The sequence below is a fragment of the Psittacula echo genome, assembly GCF_963264785.1.
Source record: "Psittacula echo genome assembly, chromosome: 2".
Classification (NCBI taxonomy): domain Eukaryota; kingdom Metazoa; phylum Chordata; class Aves; order Psittaciformes; family Psittacidae; genus Psittacula; species Psittacula echo.
Genome location: NC_137737.1, coordinates 24,752,294 through 24,774,010, shown reverse-complemented (window position 1 = coordinate 24,774,010; position 21,717 = coordinate 24,752,294). Strand labels below are relative to the sequence as shown.

Sequence of the window (21,717 nt, the reverse complement as noted above, 5' to 3'; positions counted from 1 at the left end):
TTTGACTGGAAGTGTAGTGATTAATGACCTTTCTGGGATCGATATTCCCTTTGAACGCTGGATTCAGCTGGTAGCGCTTCTAAGGAGTGACCGGGTTGTCTCTTTTTTTTTTTTTAATTCATATTTTTTCTTCTCTCCCTTAACAAAAATTTAATTTTTAGTCATTATCTGATGAAATATATTCTTTACAGTACCTGCATTGCTATCGTGAGTCTGCATGGGCATTGGCACTATGCCAGGTTTCCTAACTACTCAGCAGCTGTGCAGCCTTTCTCCTGATTTGTTACAGTAGGTGTTACTTAGATATTCCAAAGATAGTATTTCAGTGTTCCTGAATGCATACCTGAATTAATTCTGTAACTAGTCCACTGGCTATAGAACTTAAGAGCAAGGTTACTTTTCTTTCCCCATCACCAGTGAGAGCTGCCAAGGTTTTAAAGCTAATTGCAGTCTTGTATTCCTGTTGCAGCAAACTTTATAGCAATTGGCTATTCCATTAATTTCTCCTTGTTCTGGAGATGAATCATGTTTTCAGTGTATTGTATATGCCAGGAACATTGTGATGCTACCTATTTGGAAAGGCTTATTTTAAAAATCCTACAGTAGAGCATCCTGCTGATCAGTTCACAAATTTTCTTTTCTTTCTTTTTCTTTCTTTCTTTTTTTTTTTTCCCCTCCCAGTTATTTTTGATGCAGGGATGTTGTTTTGTGAAGTACTTGAAAAGAGAAAAAAGATGCAATACATTTAGAATACAACTGTAACAACCACTGCATTTTATGCTTCATCATCTTCACAGTTTTTCTGCCTGATTCCTCTTCTGACACCCACTCTTAGCAGACATATGTCTCCTTTCACAACAGATCTCCACCCTTAATTTTCTGCAAGGTTTAATCATAGCAAATACTACTTCTCTGTGCACTCCAGTCTTCACTGAGACTCAAGTCCTTTATGTTCTACAACAGTGATACAATAATAAAACTCCCCTGTCAAGTGTGGAAAGATGAGCAAAGTAAACTGCTCCACTGCCATCCAATGGTTCTAGCAAGATAAACCATGGGCAACTGATTTTCTAGTGGCTGCCTTCTTAGGCTATTGGCAACGTAGTTAAGAACATGATAAACAGCGTTGTGAGCTTGACTGACAGCAGATATCCTGTGTCAGATGGTGGTATTAAAAAAAGTCACTTCTGGTAAGAGAGGAGGGTATTAAGTATTGTAAAATCTCTCTAACAATTAAAGACTTCAAAAAGAAAAATAAGAAGGGGTGATCATACATAGCTTTCTTTTACAGGATTTATTTAAAAAAAAATTAAAAAGGTTGAGGGCCACTGTCTTGTGAACATTCTGCTGATTTTGCTGAATGATGGTCTTATGGCACAGACAAGTATCTTGTAATCAACAGGACAAAAGCACTGAGTGTGTTTTATTTGAGACAATCCCCCTATAGAAGGAGGTTCCCCACAACACTCTCACATGGTATCTAGCCTCCTCCTTACCTTTCAGCATGCCTCTCTTGCAACCTAAACATTAGTGTGGGCATTAACAGCCAGATAACAAGCAAATGCACACAGTAGGATCTAAATGGTCATGGCAGAAAAGATCCAGAATCTGGGTCTAGTCTAGGTCTCAGTGGAACTTGTTCTAGTGAGAGGAAATATCTCAACAGTGCACAGTGTGGCACAACTCAGAGCTGTGTGTCGTGGGAACTGGCACTCTATCCAGCAGTCATTTTGTAGGGGTGGATGCTAAGAGGTAATGAGCCACATGCACAATACTTGTTAATGATAAACAGTGTGACAACTCCCAGTGCTCTGTTCTGAAAACTGTTTTCCATCTAGGGTATTGTTCACTACCTCCCTAGCCAGCCTGTTTCTGCAGCTCCTCTGCTGAATAGCAGGCATTCGTTGCAGATACAACTAGAGGTGTTCCTGGGGGCTCCCGTTTCAGGCATGTAGGTAGTACCAAGGGAGGTTATTTTGACAATGTTCTTCTTCCTCAAGTGGTGGGCAAAAGAATTATTTGTGTAATGACCAGTAATGCAGCTGCAGGCAGAAAAAATTCCAATAAATGCTGCAAAATGCCAGATTTGTATACACTCTGTCTCAGTTTTATTACTGTTAGACAGCAAAATCTTCATTTAGATCTCAGGCAGTTAGTCCTTCATGTAGAGCACTAAAATTCTGTTGAAATGGAAAAGCTGTGTGAATTTGAGGGGATATCTTTGGAATATTTCTTGGGAAGGCTTTGGGGGCGGGGCAGGAGAGAAGTCCCAGCTATGTCAAAGAGAGAAGTCCCAGCTATGTCAAAGTGCCCTCTTTGCTTCAGAATTCCTGTGTGATGTGTGCCAAGGCAAAGCTGAGGTCATGTTTTTTAAAAAAGTTATAAATTGAAGCTGTTTTGATTCAAACTTTTGATTCAAACCTATTTTCCATTGAAGGCTTCTCTGTTTTTCATACTGACAGGTGAAAGAGAAAAGAAATATTTATTTCAATGCATTGTTAGCATAGAATGCTCAGGGATTATTGTGCATCAGAGGTAGTCACTGAATGGAAATGTGCACTTCTGTGTACAGTGTGGAACAAGGACATTTCTGAGAAAATTGAAGTATGTGGAACTCAAATTCTGGGCTTGATTGAGAGGTCCTTCTAACAGTAGTAGTGCAAGAGATGTCAGCATGACCATAAAATAATATTGCAGCACAGCATCAGTACTTGAGAAAGAAATGGAGGAATTAATTTGTAGAGAGCAACATCAATGGAAATGTGTCCTGGGAAAGTTCACAGCCTGATGCAAATAGGATCAATTCGTGCCATGTGGCTCTACTGAAAATCTGTGCCTGAGGACAGAATTTGGCCTCTCCTCAGTGCTCCTTGGCTGGCTGTGGCCTTCGTTTGTTTCCAGGAACTAATAGCTACTGCATTTTCACAGCAGGTGGAAATGAGATTTAACTCTGTGGTTTCTTTTAGGGGAGAAGGAAGAAAGTTCAAGACCTTTGTTGTCTGTATGTATTGTTTTGTTCTCTTTTTTCTGTGCTTTAAACTACTGCATTTTTAATTGCAGATATCTAGTTGAGGAAATTAAGAAGAGAGAGGGATTCCAGCTTCTTTTGGAGGTAAATGAAAATGGAATTGAATTGTTTTTTTTATTTTGGGGGGGGGTGTCTATTGTTTGATTTTGTTCTTTTTAGCAATTGCCAGTTTGTATTTGAAGTATATAATAATTTTAAATATTGAAGATACATATGTATGATGGAGCACACATAACAGGCTCTGCATTCCCTACCATTGCTCTATTTTCCTAGCTTCTGGGCCTGTATTGCCTCAGGGGATATAGATGGAGCACTTTTCTCTGAAAGCAAAGAACCTAGCTGCAAAAATGCAGTGCTTGCCAGACTTGACAGATAAGACTGTGTGCTGGATGGAAAAATATTTTGATCCTAAAAATGGATTTTTTTATCATTAAAGTCCATATTTTTCCCTTAACTCTGTTTCTGCACCCATCTTCCTAAAATCTACCCAAAAGTTAGGGTTTTCGCTCATCAGTGGTTCACTAAATGAGTCAGCTTATTACTTGGTGATCTTGCCTGGGGAAGAGTAAGGGGGGCACAACTAAAGTGCTATTTTTCCACCTGTCCTCAGCTCTTTGGTTAATAAGGCTAATATCTGTGATGTTGCAAAGACCTGTCATTTCTAGAAAAAACTTCTGCACTGTTGGAAGTGTATCTGTGTGAAAACTGGGTATGTAGCATGGGTAGGAAGAAAGCACATGGAGGAGGAAGGAAAAATAAGGAAGTGCCACTCATACAGACAGACAAACCATAATGATGCAGATCTGATTTACACTTGCTGATGCCAAGAACATTCCAAGTTGGGCTAGCAGAAATACAAAATGTAAAACATATTTTATACTGTTCATACAATATAAATTTTTCCCTTTAACTTAGAAAACTGCTAATTTGAAAGTGCATAGTGGGAAACTTTACATGGAGTGAAGAATTTTGGGCCAGCAGCACATGATGGGATTACTAAAGTAGCAAGTCTGTTTCAAAGTTCTCCATTTTCTGCTATTGTAGAGCTTAGCAGACAGCCCAGACCTACTGTAGATGTGAAAGATGCTAGTGAGAGCAGAGATTGCTTTTTAGTTCCTGCAGGAATAGGACACTTGGATTAAAAGAGGGATTGGAAGGAGTGCTATAGTATGGGGTACGTAGTGTGGGCTATGAGAAGGAAGTTAAGCTAGGGTTAAGAAAAAGTTTTCAGGAGTGCAGGGCAACAGGCAGTGAGAATTCAAAGACTGCTGGGAGGCTGCTAGGCCCAGTTATGTGAGCTCTTTCCTAGTGGAAATTGGACTTTAGGCAAGAAGCTCAGGAATATGATTCTCTGATACGTGCAGTGAGGAAAGTCCAATAATGAGAACCGCTCTGTGGCCTGGAAATACTATTCAAGCTTGCATCATCTTGAACTCTTCTGTGGTATAACTGCTTACCTGCTTTGATAAGAGCTGTGACAAGATAACCAGAAATAGAGTGAAGCATGGCCGGGGGTAGTTAAGTTTTTATAGGATGAATGAAATATTCGTAGGGGGATGATATATTTGATGTGTGAAAGGAAACTGAGATAATCAAAAAGGTAATATAGGCAATGGCAATATGGTAATATATGCCATCTGTCTATTCCTGCCATCTGATTTTAAACAGTTTTAAAATAAACCCTGTAACAGCAAGCTAGTGCTTGCGCTCATGAGGAGGCTGCTGCCTTTTCAGGGTCTGTGTTTATGTGTGTACTCAATGCATGCTCTTTGGGGGAAAGAAATGGGACTTAAAAAGCTGAGCTTTATTTCATTCAGTGGCAGCACTTGGCAGGTTTGCAGCTCTGTTCCTGCTGACAATGCTATTCTTTTTGATGATTAAATTGTATTTAATGCATTCTTTGAAGCAAGGCAGAAAATGATATAAGCAGTTCTCAGTACCCTTTCATGAAAAAACATTGCTCAGCTGGTGAGCTCTCCTTGTTCAGGAGGTTGCCTGGGATTATAATAGCAGGTGTATTCATGGTGAGGCAAAGAGATGGTGTGACCGAGCTACCCTTTCACTTTCTTTCTTTCAACCAGTACTAATGAAGATGGCATGTGGGAGAAGAGAAGGGTGTGTGAGTTTATAATCCATGTTATAATCTAGACTGCAGTTAAATATTGTGTTGCTAATAATGTAGGTCAAGATTTGCTGAGTGGTTTTACAAGTGGTGTTGAGTGGGATTAGGAGGCACATCTATTGCTCGTGCTATTGCTATCTATACAGGTTAAAAAAAAAAAAAAGGTTCCAAATTAGCAAGAAATATAGAGACCCTGGCAAAATTTAAAGGCAGAATTTCTCTGGAGGGAAGCAGAGATGTGGAGTCTTAGTCTTTGCTCAAAAGGTCTATTTAGATACTGGAATATGTATATCCAAGTTATGGCACATATGTTGCAAGGGGTCCTGAGATTCTTATAAAATGTGGGAATTAAGAAAGCTGGCATTAACTCCAGCACTGTGTAGTATGCTGCATGAGATATGATATAAAAGGAAGTTGGCATTGTTCAGTAGAAAAATGACTAGGTGTGCAAGTGTTAAATGGTGACAAAAATTGAATTTGTTTATGCAAAATGTATCGAAGGAAACTTCATTAGAAAAAAACCCAAACAAAACCAACCAACCAAAAATGAACAAAACCAAAAACAAAACCAAAAACAAACTAAAGAGAAAATGTTTTCTTGTCTTGTTGCTCCAATTTTGAAATCTGTAAGTTACCTCTCTATGCCTCTCTTAAAGCTTTGGTTAGGAAAAAAGTGTAAGTGAACAAAGAATTAAATATGTACATAGGAAGAAGAAAGGAAAAAGGAGCCCCAAAAGGTTTCCTTTTTCTGGCAGCAGGAAAAGAAATGGATGATATGAAAACCATAATATTTATAGAACTACTTATAGTTTTAATAAAGGAAAACAGAAGTTGAGTTGGAGAAGAAAGTTCTAATGAAAAGTGTATAAGCTCTGAGGTTCTCCCCTCCTTCTTCCCCTCCAAAACAAAGCAGAACTCTTTGATGAGCTATAATATATATTCCTGTACAATTTGTTATATCTTATAAGCAATCACTTGTTCTCTTGTTTAGCCCGAGTATGCAAACGTTTGCTTTTGGTACATTCCACCTAGCTTAAGAAAACTGGAGGATGGACCTGAATTTTGGCAAAAGCTACACCAGGTGAGTGTCACATGCAGTGTTATCTGTAGCTTATTGATTTATCTGTGTGCCAGATAAGACTGTAGAATAGCGCTTGGATTTGCTCACCATCAACCTATCAGTAGGTTCGGGATTTAACCCTTAAATACGTGTTGAAGATTTAAGCTTGTTGTCTGTTCAGAAAAGGCTAATTAATATTTTTTCTTAATGTAAGAGATTAAGACATTTACAAGTATTCATCTTACTATCAAAGCTGTTAGCAGTTGGCAGAATGAGTGAAGACAAAGTGTTTGCATCTCTCATCTGGACAGATTATTCATTACTTGTTTCAGACACTTAAGGTTGTCCTTGGAACTTTAGTCTTTAGTTATCTATGGTAATCTATGATACTGCAAGTGACGAAGTGCTTAAGAATACATTTCTGATGTTAAACAGCCCTGTAAGTGATAACAGGAATACGATGGGAAAAACTTCTTTGAATCTTTTGGTAACTCTTTGCCACCCTGGTAGAAAATCATTAATGTCTTGAAAACAGCAGCAGTAAAATTTGAAGTTACTAGTAGGGAATCAGTAGTTAAGATTTAATTAAGAAACCAGTAGACACTATGGTATTATGTTTTACTGAATAAACTATTCTGTGAGGAATTGAATTTAACTCATTGTTTGCTCCTCTCTGTAGCAGCTTTGGTGTTCTGCACTTCTTTTTTCCTAGGATTTGCTATTAGAAATTTAAGCTAGAACATAGATGTGTATTCACAGGAATTGCTTCTTTTGTCTCTGCTTCCTCCTGGCTTCCCCTCCTCCCTGGCAGAGCATGAGACTCAAAATGTCCTTGGTGGGAGTAAACATTACTTAGCAACAACTAAAAACACTGGTGTTATCAGTGTTGTTCCCGGGCTGAAAGTCAAAAACGCAGCACTGGAACACAGGAGAAAAATGACTGCTACTGCTGAACCCAGGACAGTATCCGCCCCTTATTCCATACCATTCACATCATGCTCAGATCCCACATTTTTCAATATACCATCTCATATATGTCTCATATATGTATATATGTATAGGTACATACATCCACACACACAGTTTATGATGGATGCTGGTGTCTTTATGGTGAGGTCTTACTTAACCCTGACATGCATAAGCCACTGTGTGGGTACAAGGGCTTTGCATTTACTATGTTTTCACAAAGCATGGATGGGTCATAATCTTTTCATATGGGGCTTTCCTTCCAAGAGTTAGAGTGGAAGGCCTATATATATATATGTATATATGTGCACAGGGAGCTGTATAACAGCTCATCTACCTGTGGAGGAGTGAGGGTTTGGGAAAAGAGCAGTGGGAAGGCATGGAAGAACTAATACTACAACTGCCATCTTTTGTGTTATGTATGCTATGGAAGAGACTGAGAGGGAAGAGATGTAGCACAGTGAATGGCTTTGAGCATGTATATTGTAAGTGGCTTATTGAGTGTAACTTACTGATACTCCGCTTTGCTGCTCTATGGTGCTTCCAGTCAGGGTGGGGGGTAGATAACTGCCTTTATTTTATGTACTTATATAAGTAGACTGATGCTGGAAATGCGGATTTTTCCTAGCTGGTTTTGTGGGAGAGAACTCTGGGAGAAAGGAGCTTGTGTGCACTTTCTCCCAAGAACCAAGCACCTCTGCAGATCTCAACCACAGTTTTTATAGGCAAGGTGACTTTTCTCTTGATTCTTATGCTGCCTCTGATGAAGCACTGAGAAACCCAAATCCTAAAATATAACCTATTTTCCTCCTCCTCACAAAAGCCTGAAAAAAAAGAAATCTACCACAAACCAGCCCAAAGCTCCCTAGCAAAGCAAGGTACTGAACGGCACAAGTTCCTCTCCCAGAGGAAACAACAGATTATGGTTGCTAGGTGTGTTGCTTTAGGCATTGCTAGAAAGTTCTAGCAATGAGCCTGTTACAGAAATGAGCCTGTTACAGAAAAAAACCATGTTATTTCACCTCCCTTATTCTCTACATGGATAGGTCTGGGGTTACTTTGCTTTCTGGATACTGAGGGCCAGTTTGAGGCGCAACAGGTATCAGTGGGCAGATGACATAACAGCAGTGGGTCCCAAAAATAAGACTGACTTGACTTTTCAAGCTGATGTCAGTTTGTTCTAACATTGCTGATGCAAACAGCATTATCATTATATTACATTAATCAGTACAAAATATGTCTGGGCAAGAAGGAATGCATTCTGATGAGCAAGGTTTAAGAAGATGAAGACTGGAGAGGTTTCTGTATTATGTCATTGATGGGCATATGAGGATGTGTACAGTTTTTTGAGTGCAAGTGCTTCTTGAATATTCCTAGCATTTCACTAAAACGAGCATTAAAATGCTTTAATTCACAATTTGTCTTTTCACACAACATTTTAACATCAGTTATTCTGTTTATCCAGAAATCAATTTTCCTTTTTGTTGAGCTGCGTATCTGACAATAATTAAGGAAATGTATGTCTTAAAAATCCCTTGAGCAAATAATGGATTTTATTGAACTGCTTGTTCAGCAATATTGCTCAGAATAACATGTTGTCTCCTGAGGTTAGTTATGTGAGTTGTAGTGCTGGTCAAAGTTGATAAGCAAGTAGCTCTGATCTAAAGTCCTCAGCTTCGTGAAGAATTTGCGTAGTCTTATGCAAAATAACCCTGAAGGTTTCCTGCTGTCCTGGCTCCCCTCCAGCTTCCGTGGCCCACTTTATGTGGAAATGTGTCAGGGCTGACTAGATTGCAGCGTGATACTTGATTCTGATGTCAGTCCTACATAAGCTCTGTCTCTCAGAAGCTTCCCCACCCTACTGTGGTAGGCTGTTTGTTTTAAATTCCAGAGACTTGAACTTTATGTATAAAATTAGCCCTATTCAGAGTCTCCAACACGCAAAACAGAAAGATGGTAGGAAGGAGCGGCCTGAAGGATTTGAAGCAGCCACTAGCTGGTCATTTGACTAATCACCCAAACACTTTAGGATAAGAGGAACAATGTGATGGTGGGGAAGGAAATAACAGCATAAATGTACTTTACTCCATTACCTAGTGAAACTGGGAATTCTGTGCACTCCCACAGTCTGACAGCACTCTCATTTTTTGAGATTACTGCAGACATTGGCTATGAAGTTAAACTGGTTCTACAGACAGTACAGCAAGGCTTTGGATGCAGTTGAGTGGTCCAGGATAGTCCATGCCCTGAACATTTGTCAGTGTGTGCATAGCAGATGGCATAATCCATAAAGGAACCTGCAGTGTTGGGTGTTTTCCAGTGACATTCTTCACAATTAATTGTGGGATTAATGGAGGGGTTAATTGTTGTAGAAACCATACAAATGGTCACTCTGTGGTAACTGAGGAGCTGCTGATACCTTCAACCAGAAATATTTGTAAGTGGTGTTATTTTGTCATTGCAAACTGGGGGCAGTTGTCACTGACCTGGATCTGACATAACTGAGGGATGAGGGAACAATGGCTTTGCTTATACTGTATATGCCCCTTGGTGGTATTTTTTCTCCTCTTCCTCTTGTGACACACCTGAAGATTTACTTTGTCTACTGCTGAGGATAGTCAGTATGTCACAGAGAGAAAAGTGTAACTGGAAATTGCAAGCTTGAAATGGAAGTGAAGGAAGTAAAAAAAAAAGGCAAAAAAACCCCCAAAAATCCCTAAAAAAAAAAAAAAAGGAAAAAGAGTCCAGAAAACTCCAATTTTCATATTTTTTTCCATAAACACTAATATCTATGTATATTCTTACTTGTAACAATCTTCTCTTTAGAAAAGTCATCTTTCTCAGCTTACGCCAAAGTGTCTCCAGATGATGTAGAATTAGCTGATTTTTAGTGTCTGGAAAGCCTCATGGCAGCACAGAGGGTGCTAGGGCACAAGGAAGGGTTTGAAGGGATGCATCTGAAACTATTGCCATCCTGTTGCTAACCCAGACTGCCAGCCATGCCTCGTGCATTTTGGATCAGCTTGTGGTCTCCTCAAACAGTGTAGTCTAGAAGACTAAGAAGACAAAGAATTAACCATCTTTAACAGAATCCTCCTCCTGCAGGAGCTTGACTTTGCCAAAGGGTCTTGGAGCTTAACTTACAGGTAGACTACTATATATTGAATGCTGCTTAGTAAAGAAAGATAGTGGTATATTGGCAAGTACCACTTTAGACCTCAAAATGTTAATGGGGTTAAAAAAGTGTCAGTAGGTTCCTGATACATCTTTCATGCTTTACTAAACTTTGCCTGGTCTGTACTTCTAAATAATATATGCTGGAGTATCAGATTTTCAATAGTTTAGTTTCAGTAGTTCAGCTTTTACACACAGTTGTTCGTTTCAATTACTCAAAATTCTAGCATCTTAGTGACAGACTACTTATGTAATTTGGGGTGTTTTGTTTTGTTTGCTTTCTGTCCTTTTGTGGATTTTTGGCCAAATAATACAAAGTTTATTGGCAGTATTAGAAGGCTCAGGATATAATTTCATGCTAAAGCCCATATAGTTTGGAATGCCATTTTTGCCTCTCCCCTCTTCCCCTTAGTAAAAGGTAATCTTATTCTTCCGCCCTTCCCCAAGAGAAGAATATGGCTGTCTGCTATCTGAAGGCATATTTGTAAAATAGCCTGTCATGCTGACTGGTGTTGTGATACATTTATATAATGAGAGGTTTCATATCAAAGCAGAAATGTTAAGAGGTTGAAGTGGTGTTGCCTTAGCAACCTCTGAATCCTGTGGTCTTTGTGGTATAAATCAAACACTAATCAAGGACCTGATTCAGTATTCTTTATGCATTCAAAATTTCTATTGACTGTGGTATGAGGTTTGAATGTGAAGGGAGAACAAGGCCTCCAGTTGGCTGTATTAATAATGTTTGGCCTCTATATTTTTGAAGAATAAGAGAAAAATAACATCGATTATAACCACAGTATTAAATGCAGAGAGCCCAAGTTTATGCACAAGAAAGGTCCCCAACATATCACTGCAAATGTTTTTCCACTTGGGATTTGTGTTCAGAATGTTGTTACTTGAATGCCTGGCATCCTTGTACTTTGAGTTTTTCTGACACTTGGACAACAAAACAATTAAACAGTATTTTAATGTGTGTGTTTGAAGAGTAATGGTAGAGAACCATTTCTGTGAACTTGGCTTACATAAGTAATTTTTATAGTAACAAGTAGCCTATTGACTCTAGCATCTAGCTCTGATATGAGCTTCTGTGGAGGGCCACATCAAGTGACAGGAAAATCAATAGTAAGATTTACACAGAAGTACATGGGAGTTAGATTGGCTAAACCATTAGCTTCTATGACAAGGTGACCCATGTAGTGGATGAGGGAAAGGATGTGGATGTCATCTACCTGGACTTTAGTAAGACCTTTGATGCCATTTCATACAGCATTTTCATGGAGAAACTGACTGCTCATGAATTGGATGTGTGTACTTGTTGCTGTGTAAAAAAAAAAAAAGGCTGTTTACCTGAGCCCAAAATATTGTGGTGAATGGAATGAAACCCAGTTGACAGCTGGTCACAAGTGGTGTTCTCTAGGGTTCAGTATTGGGCTGATCCCGTTTAATATCTTTATCAATGATCTGGAGAAGGGGACCAAGTGCAACCATTTTCCCTTCACAGGAGGTGTATAATCCTTCAGGGTAGTGAAGTGTGTATGTGTTCATACATAATATGTTAGTGGGTTCTGGTCTATTCTCCCAAGTAACAAGCAATAAGAGAAGAGGAAGACAAAGTTCCACCAGGGGAGGTTTAGATTGGATATTGGGAAAATTTTGTTTACCAAAAGGCTTGTCAAACATTGGAACAGGCTTCCCAGGGAAGTGGTTGAGTCACCATCCCTGGAAGTATTTAAAAGATGTGGCACTTAGTGGTGGACTTGGTTAGTGGTTAGACTTGATGATCATAAAGGTCTTTTCCAACCAAAATGTTCTGTGACACTATTGTGGCTGACAGATGTGGAGCTGTTCATCAGTCCTTTGTGAATACTGCATACTATAAGTTGGTCTAATTGTTTATGATCCCATGTGATTTCTTGTTGCACTGAAATTATATAATCATGTAAAAATATGTTTGGAAAAGAACAGAAAGAGAAAGTGGGACAGGTTCTGTTGTTGGTTTGGTTTTGTGGTGGTCTGTTTGTTTTTTGTTTCCCTCACATTCCGCTCCCCCTCCAATCTTTGAGGATTGTGTAAGAGATGGTGCCATCCCTTAAACTTTTGCTTTCTCTTGAAACAACTTACAAATCTGTTGTGGACTTCAAGAAAAAAAGTAGTTCTGTAAGGGGAAGAGATTGATTTGGCAGGTCTAAGAGAAAGACCTTCCCTGGTGGATGGATTGTCATTTCAGCAAATCAGATGGGGACCTCAAAAGGGGTAGGGGTTTTCGAAAGAAATTTGGTTTGTCAGGGAAATCTCCAGCATTAAGAGAAGCTCCAGATTCATCCTATAGGGCTTGAGACAGTTACCCAAGGAAGGTACTTGAGGAGTTGGCACATTTTCCCTCCGTCACGTGGAGGAATTGAAGGGGAACTCCCACATCATAACTTAGGCAACTTACAGGAGGAGAGCCTTAGGGATGCCAGGATCCTAGCTCAGCTGCTTTAGTTCATAAACACAAGCAAGAAGAACCCAGAATCCTCAGCAGGCTGTGTGCTGTTATAGGCCTCTATCTCACAAGCTCCTGGAGTGAAGAGCTGTAAAATATCCTCGTGATTCAATGGGCCCAGCTGAATACTCAGTATTGTGTTCAGGAGGGGCAGAAATGTAGCATTCTTGGACACTAAAAAGCAAGAGGCCCACTTAAGACAAGGCTTGTAGGCAAGGACTTTAGCGGGGTGAAGCACAATAAACCCCAAAAACAGAAAATGAGGAATACCTTAGTGACCAGGACATATATTGTAGTGTGACCATTCCTCAGCAGAGGATGGTGCTCAGAAATTTAATAATAAAATAAGCAGTTACCTGTTAAAGTAACATTTCTTATTTTGCAGCTACTATTATATAATATACAGTAGCAGAATGAATAAATTCTTTGTAGTTTAGTTGTATATAAATGACTGTTATTGTTACGAAGATCTGAGCTCTGATAAATGAGAATAGTACAGTGTAATATAATAGCAGAGAAAAATCATAGCTGTGTTTCATTACCTTGTTAATGAGGGATTTGTACTATTTCCCTTTTAATATATTTTAATCCTGCAGTTTTATATAACTCATCAGTACAAAAGTGGCTGTAGCTGTTAATTAAGAAAAAGATATTTAACATGACTGTTTTAAAAGTCCTCTGTAGATTTGAGTTGTAAGAACACAAAAATAACACACCTTTTGAAAAATGGTTAATTCAGAATAGAATTCTTGGGTTTCTGACTTCATATCTGGAATTTGTGTCCTTGTTCTGTTATATTTATTCTTGCATGAGTACTAAAGTAGTAGTGCTAGACTAAGGGGCCGTATTCACTGTTCAAATTCTCCATCAGGAGAAGCAGAGATGAATGCATTTTACCTTGAACAGTGTCCTAGTATCACTTCAGTATATATTTTACACTGGTGGGGTTATACATGTGCTTAACTTTCAGCGACATATAATGATTTGTGAGAGTGACCTGATCTAATGCTTGCTTTTCCATGGGATGACTGACATATCAGACATACGTATGGGAATAGAAAAGAAGGTATATTTGTATGACTGTATTGTAACTACAGTAGATGTAGTAAGACAAGGCAGAGATGTGAACTGCTTCCACTTCATGCTTTCTGTTGTAGTTCTAAGAATTTTAGTAATTAATCATATGGCCATGGTAGGGATTTCTGTTCTAGCTCTCTGCTTTGCCCCTCTTCTGGACTGGCTTTTCAGAAGTGGGTAGTACACACTTGGGCTCCAGTTAGAAGTAGCCCTGTTCATTCAGGAATCTTTCCTTTTTTTCAAGTCCGTGGTACAGTTTCAAATGAGGCAAATAGGCAAGAATCAACATCACTAAATAACCTTCCACTTTGTTTCAACCATGTAAGTTCAGTCCTTTGGATAGTTTACTATTTCTGTTCTACCCCTCAGTCTCTTCCCAGACTAGTAACACCAGATGATATCTTGAAATTATGTTTGCATCCCATCCAGCAATAATAATACATCTGGCAGGAAAACATCTCTGTTGTAAGTACAGTGTTACACAGCTGCTAAAACTATTCAATTCTTGGAAAAAAGACAATTCTTGGAAAAAAGAGAAGAAGCTCAAATGACCTTGCTGCTGTATGGTTTACTAGATGAGAGTGCAGGGCAACTTTTGTCAGAGACTTAACATTGAACTGTACATGTTCGAGGCTCACTGGGGACTTGAGGTCTATTGATCCCTAGTGCTCAACCTATAGAAACCATCAGAGCTATGAGGAGGGAGTCTGCTGCAGCTCCATATATGTTGCGTTCAGGCTGAACAAGAATTTCGTCTTCCCTGAGCCACCTGCAGAGCAAGATTGCTCAGATCTCCAAAGGCAAAGCAGGTTTTAGACCAGTTTCTTGCTTGAAATCCTTTTAAGGGTAATGGAGGGTCCAATAATTTCTCCTTGTCGTAATTCACACAATGGCATGAAATGAAACTGGGGATATTGACAAAGTGGAGAAAAAATATCGTGTGGAAATAAAATCATGAGAGATCGACACTTTCAAAGTAAAGGACCAGATCTTCTAGGGATACCAATGCAATATGAATTTTCATCACAGTATGTAATGCGCTGTGAAGGTACCTTAGCTAGCTCAGGTTCTAGGAGTGGTATGGCCATATGTAAGTATGGTACTTAATTCAGGTTAAAAACTATCTCACAAAGACTAGTTAAGTAACATGACTGTTCTTTCAGGACCAAAGCAGATCACCTGCAATAGTAGGGTATGTTTTGTGTAGAGCTACTCCCTTCTTGCAGGGGAAGCATAGGTTCCACTTGTCCAATGTCTTAAAAATTTTGCATACTGCCTTGCAAATGACCTGAGGGTCATTCTAGCTTTCAGTTCAAATATAGAAAACAAACAAGCTGATTTCAAACCTTTCCATTGTTAAAAGCTTCACACATCATAAATCTTTGTGTTTACATATAGGAAACATCTAAAAAGCCTCATTTTCTAATTGGAAGATCAACTGTGGAGATTCAGTGGGACCTCATTCTCTGCTTTATTGCTGCAAATTGAGTTGACTAAAAGGTGCTTTTTGCTACTTCTGTGTGAATGAAGAGTACTGTTTTATTTGTATGGCTTTCAAATAGATACAGCGTGTTACCCACATGGTTTTTTTTTTTTTTTTTTGAGATTCAGTCAAAGAGGCAGAATTCATATAAATTAGTCAGGCAGTTGACAAACCTCAGAAAATCGTCTCTTGTGTTGTGAAGAACTGAAAAAGTAAGATCTAAGTGCTCCTAATTTGGAGCACTTTAATGAATTATCAATATTTTATAGTTAAAGAAAATAAGGAAAAAAGGCATAGATATTAGAGTTTGTAATTATTTTTTTTTTTTTTGCATTAAGAAAACTTCAACGTGTACCGCTTGTCATTTCCCAGTAGCATAAGAAAAATAAGCACTTCTTGGAGTCATGTTGCCACATGTGCGTTTTTGTTCATTACTGCTGTAGAAATTAAAAATTTCATTTTTAATGTAATGAAACATTGTGAGACTTTTTAGAACTGTTGATATGCAATTTTTTGAATGTAAATGTGTGTATGCTTATGCATACGCATGTATATGTTTATGTATTTACATATTGGGATCATGTAAATGAAAACTATTTTTGGAGAAGGTGGAATAAGGCATAGTATTACTGAAGTAACTAGAATCTCAGAAAAACTAAACAGAATCGCAGAGCAGTTTATATTGGAAGGGACCTCTTGTCCTATGACCTATGCTCAAGCAGGGGCACTTAGAGTGGGTTACCCAGGGCCATGTCCAAGTAGCTTGTGAATATCTCCAAGGATGGAGAATCCATAACCTCCTTGGGCAGCCTGTGCCAGTTCTCACTCACCCTTAAATGAAAAAGTTTTCCTGATGTTCAGAGGGAACCTCTGGTATTTCAGTTTGTGCCAGCTGCCTCTGGTCCTGTCATTGGGCACCACTGGGGAGAACCTGGGTCATCTTTGCACCCTCCTTTCAGGTATTTGTATACATTAAGATTCTTCCCATGACTTCTCTTTTTTAGGCTGAACAGGCCCCAGTCCCTCGTCCCTAGTTCCCAGTCTCTCAGTCTTTCCTCAAAGGAGAGATGCTGTAGTTCCCTGACCATCCTTGTGTCCCTTGGACTCTCTCCAGTAAGTTCATGTCTCTCATGTACTGGGGAGCCCACAGCTGGACACAGTACTCTAGTGCTGAGTAAAGGGAAAGGGTCGCATCCATCAGCTTTCTGGCGACATTCTAATGCAGCCCAGGATACCATCAGTCTGCTTTTGCTGCAAGGGTACATTGCTCGCTCACAGTCAACCTGGTGTCCATCAGGACCCCCAGGTCCTTTTCTGCCAAGCTGCTTTCCAGGTGGATGGCCCCCAGCATTTATTGGTGCAGGGGATTGTTCCTCAGTTGCACATTTTGGTATTTCTTTTTGAACTTCATTAGGTTCTTGTCAGCCCATTTCTCCAGCTTCTCTTGTCTGTGTGCTCCAATTTCTCTTAAACATGGTCAACATTTTTGTTATCTGAATAGCCTTTGGATACTTTTAGGTAAGAAAAATCCCTAAAACATCAAAATGAGAAACCCCACCAAAACCCAAACCCACAACCCTACAAAGCAAACAGAACCTTATTGCTTGCAAATACATACTTTCCAAGAAATTGTGACCTCTAAATCTATGGTTTATTCTCTGAAAAAAATACAGTATCTATTATTAGCTATTTGCAGTCAAATATTTTCCATTCTGTGCTACAGCAAATTGCTATCCTCTTGATGTATTTTGTTGGTTTCAGCTAGTTCATCCAGATTCCTGTCTACATGCTACTTGTTTGCCCAAACAGTATATATTTTTCTCTGCATAAATAGGAATAATTACTTTTCCTTTCCTTCGCTACATTTTGGAGTTGAAACATATTGATTAATACTTTAAATAGCCTTTTGTGCCTGCCTGTGAAGAGAACTGCTTTTAATAAGAAAACAATTTGAAGACACTCAGCACAGTTAATTTAGTTCTGGTTGACCCTGTTGACTATGTTCATCTAAAGCAGCACTGTGCTTCTGCATATGTGTGCACCTCTTCATTGTGCTCTCTCAGTTCACATTAATAAGCAATGATGGAAGGAAAAAAAGTTTTGAGTTACAGGCTGAACTCCAAACTGTGGCTTTTTCTGGAAGTGTCATAGATCAAGTTTAATAGCCTGTGGATCAGAATGAAACCTAATATACATCACAGGGGAATTCAATAATTGAAGCATCCTAGGAATGTCTAAGTACTGGAGTCTTGAGGTCACTAAAAGTTTCATTCTGTGCTCAGATTTTACCTGAATAAAAGCTGTCTCTTCCCCCCATCATAATTTCTTTTTCTAACAAATGGTAATCATATTTTAATGCACTGACTTAAATTACTTTATCTGGCATTTGGGGGAACAATGAACTTCCTTTTCTTGGCCTTCCATCTCCTAATTTTCTGTAAATGAGAAAAACAGTCATTCAGACGCATTAGCATTTCAGAGTGTCTCTAGTACTTTCAGTTCTCTGCTATCTCCTGTCTGCTGGGTGCTTGCAGAATGGTCCCACAGGGGCACTGAATGTGTTCTCTGTGTCTATCGAGCTGGTCTGCAAGCCAGCTCTGAATTTACTTCTTACATATGAGAAGCCCATGAGCTCTCTGAAGGATCCTAACTGGTCCCTTGGTGATGAGAATGCAATAATTTGCAACCCAGGGGCTGCACAAGTGGTATTGTGTAGGTATGGGTAGGATATATAGTCTTGTCTCAGGAAAAAAGCAGTCACAGAAGTTTTTTGTGGACTTGGTGCTCTGTGGTTTGAACAAGGGATAAATTCTATTCCTATGCGTAGATGGTGAAAGGAAGGTTGACTTTTGCAACATCCTGCTGACAGAAAAAAATATTGGAATGAAACTGTAGGAAGCCTGACGAAACTGAGACTCTTGGTCCTTTCTCAGGATGTCATCATGGGGCTTCTGTGCCAGGGCTGCATGGTGTAACTGTGGTGGTGTGAGGAGCACTGTCTCATGTGGAGCCCTTGGGGTCAGAGATAGCAAGGCAGCCATGCAGCCCAGATCAGTCCCATCTCCTGGTGGGCAGTGGTGCTCCTTGAAAACCATCCTTGTTTCAACATATTGTTTCACCTTGTGCCTGTAAGATGCTTCTAGGGCTGCCCTTCCTGCAGCTCTCTGAGCTGTGAGGATTTAGATATGCAGGTCAGAGAATCAGGAGTTTTATCTTTTCTGTTATATAGTGAAAGTTTGAATTAAATGGGGTGATTGAGGAATTCAAATGAGGAAATAACAGATGATTCTTACATGGGCACTTGCAGTGAACATTTTAGTGGGCACTAGGGATTGATGAGGTGACTGCCCAGAAGAGCCCCTGGCTTGATATATGATGGTTAAGTATATTCCTAAACCATGCTAATAATTGATATTTCAATGCTAAAGGATATGTTTAGTATAAAAGTTAACATCTGCCTCTCACATTGGTCCTTTGCATAGGATTAATCTCATTGAGAGTGAAAGCAAAGAACTTAGCCAAACAAAAATTACTTTCATCAGTTGTGTCATTGTTAGTGAATGATTTTTTTTTTGCTTTTGTACACAGCAAAACTGAAATGTGAAATGGAAGCCACCACTTCTTGGCTGGCAGCTTTTTTAGTGCAGCCTCTCCATCTGCAGGGTGTGGTAACAGGAGCTTCTCTGAATGCTTTAAATATCTTACAAAGGTACTTGAATATTGGAAATTGCAGGTGGGCTAAATGACTATCTCATGAATGAATAATGAGTGCTAGCGTGGTCTGTGGGTGACGGCTTTTTAAATGAACCCTTTCTATACTACATCATAAAGTTTCCTTCAGCTACAAATCTTTCTAGTGGCATCATGACCATTTTAGCCTGCCAGCTGGTACTTGCTGGGGTTTCTGAATGAACCAAGTGTTTCCTAGCATTCTGTTGGTTTTGGCATGTTTAATAAATAACAGCAATGAATTTGCTGTAGTGCAATAATAGCAATGACAAGATAAATAGCACAGTGATTTTTTTTTTTTTTTTTTTTTTTTTTTTTTTTTTGGTCATTTTATGTGGAAATGAACAGAAGGAAAATAAAATCTTTGGCTTTCACCCTTAACTAATGGACCCCTGCAGCATGAGTTCCTATATATTTGATGGAAAACAACATATGACATCTTTCTGCCTTATCAGCCAGAAAACAGAAGCTACTTAACAGTTGAAATCTTTATTTTACCTTCCAGGAAAGGTAAACTTCTATTGTAGTCTGTAAACATCAGTGACAATTTCAACGCAGGCTTAACCTATTTGGGGAAATATTTAATTGTATTTGTTAAATCAGGTGTAAGTGTGAAACTCCTATGTTGGGTGGAGCTGCAAAGGATGTGGGCACTTGTGCATATGTAGCATTTCTAGAAAAGAATGACAAATATATCTGGTTTTGCAAATAATTTGATCAAAGAACTGTTTTGTTTAGTGGGGATTCCTTAGGGTACAAATGAAACATTATGGCTTTACACTTCTGCTTATGTTGGACAGCTTACGTAGATTCTTTTTAAAGCATGGTAGTGCATGGAAGTGTCCTTACTTTGTTCCTGGTATTCCAAAAGGCATTTTTTTGGGTACTGGAATAGGACTGCAAGTGCCACAGAGTAAAGCATGCTCTCTGCCAAAGAAGACCAATGAAGCTGTTAACACTTCCCGTCTTTCTCTGTCCTTTCGTCCTGCTTCCTGCAGCAGTAGCTCTTTGCCAGTACAGTGTTTGTGCTCTTACCCTCTAATCAGACCCAAGCGTGCTGGGACAGATGCATCACAACAGGGGATGGAGCTCTCCGCTGTCCCTCCTTTGAGCAGACCAGATCAGCCAGCTGCAGTCAGTCTGGAGTTGTGGGAAGGCATCAGCTGGCTTTACCTTTTCCTTTTGAAAGTACACTGAAACTGAATTGTGCCTGCTAGACAGGAATGATTTAGCCATTGTTTAACAAAAGCTTCAGGTTGCTCCATCTGACTTATGAAAATAAACAAAGTTACATGTTTGCAGTTGATTTGCATCTAGCCATAAAACTGAAGCCTATGACTACAAGGAGTGTAAGGACAAAAGGAATTACATGGCCACCTCTGTATTTTGAGGACTTTTCGCTTGGTAGTCAGGGGACTTTTGTAGAAGCAAATTTCTATTTGTAGAAGCAAAGGCATCTACTCTTGACTGGAAAATATCAAGGAACAGTAAAACTACCATTTTCCTTGGCACTTTTTTTAATAGCTAATTAGACTTCCTGTATGAAAGGAGATTGATTGAGAAGGGAGGAAAAAAGGTGGTGAGAAAATACCTTTCCACACAAAAATAGCTTTCTGTACTCTGTTTTTCCCCTTTCACATGCATATAAGCTATCATCAAGTCACCTCTCATTCTTTTATTGATAAACTAAACAGATTCACATCTTTAAATCTTCCTTAGCCATTGAATCATTTCTGTGGCTGTCATCAGCATCCTTACAGTTTTTCATTATGTATGAAAAAAAGAAGTGAACTCAGGTACTGTTTGCCAACAACTGAGTTTCCGCATGTGGAGATGAAATTGCCTCTTTAATGCCTGTGCACTTGTTTATAAAACTATGGAACATAATAACTTTTTTCTTCCACTGTATTTCTTTGGGAGCTCAAGCTGATGGGGCTTTGTAAAATACACGTGTTGCGACGATGAATGCTGAAACGAAAACTTCTCTTGTGTGTGTAAATGGTTGTTACAAAAGCAAAATAAATTGTCAAAACATCTTCTGTGAGGGTTTTTTGTTGTTGGTTTTGCTCTTTATTTTTTCCCCGCTGACACATAGAAAACAGACTGATGTCCCAGATTAACCAGTGGTCCTAGGATGTGGGATATGTGTTTAAGAGCAGCCCTGACTGTTTTAAAGTGTCTACATAAATGACCTAATTATAAACCTTTGTAGTCTGTCTCTTGATAGAACTTTTTAAAGCTGATTTTGGCTCTGATGTAGAGTGAAAGCCATTGCAGAAAAATTGGTTTCTTGCTAGGAAGGATTCTTGATTTCTGATACGTGATTCGAATGAAGCTCATATGAATTTTGTTTTACTGTTGACTGCTACAGTCTTTTCCGAGTCACTGTTTATAGCATACTCATCCATTTTGAACTGTCTGTGTTTTTTTTTCTTATACGCACAACTCACATTTTGGCTGCATGAAAAAGCTATTGCTTGAGCAGGTTTTTGCCCTCCAGGTCTGTGCAGTGGCTTGTTTCCCTCTGTTTTCTCCTTTTGCAAGTCTCTCAATTGCAAATGGTATCAGCTGTCATTCACTGACTTCCAGAAAA

General features: G+C 39.1%; 1 protein-coding gene across 1 annotated transcript in view; it reads left to right on the top strand.

Moving 5' to 3' along the window:
• GADL1 (glutamate decarboxylase like 1) overlaps positions 1-21,717 on the top strand; it is a 73,623-nt gene that overhangs the window by 29,827 nt on the left and 22,079 nt on the right. Inside the window, exons 12-13 of the mRNA XM_080609869.1 lie at positions 3,061-3,112; positions 6,142-6,231. Of these exons, the coding sequence (XP_080465995.1) occupies positions 3,061-3,112; positions 6,142-6,231 (142 nt within the window). The remainder of the gene's footprint in view (positions 1-3,060; positions 3,113-6,141; positions 6,232-21,717) is intronic.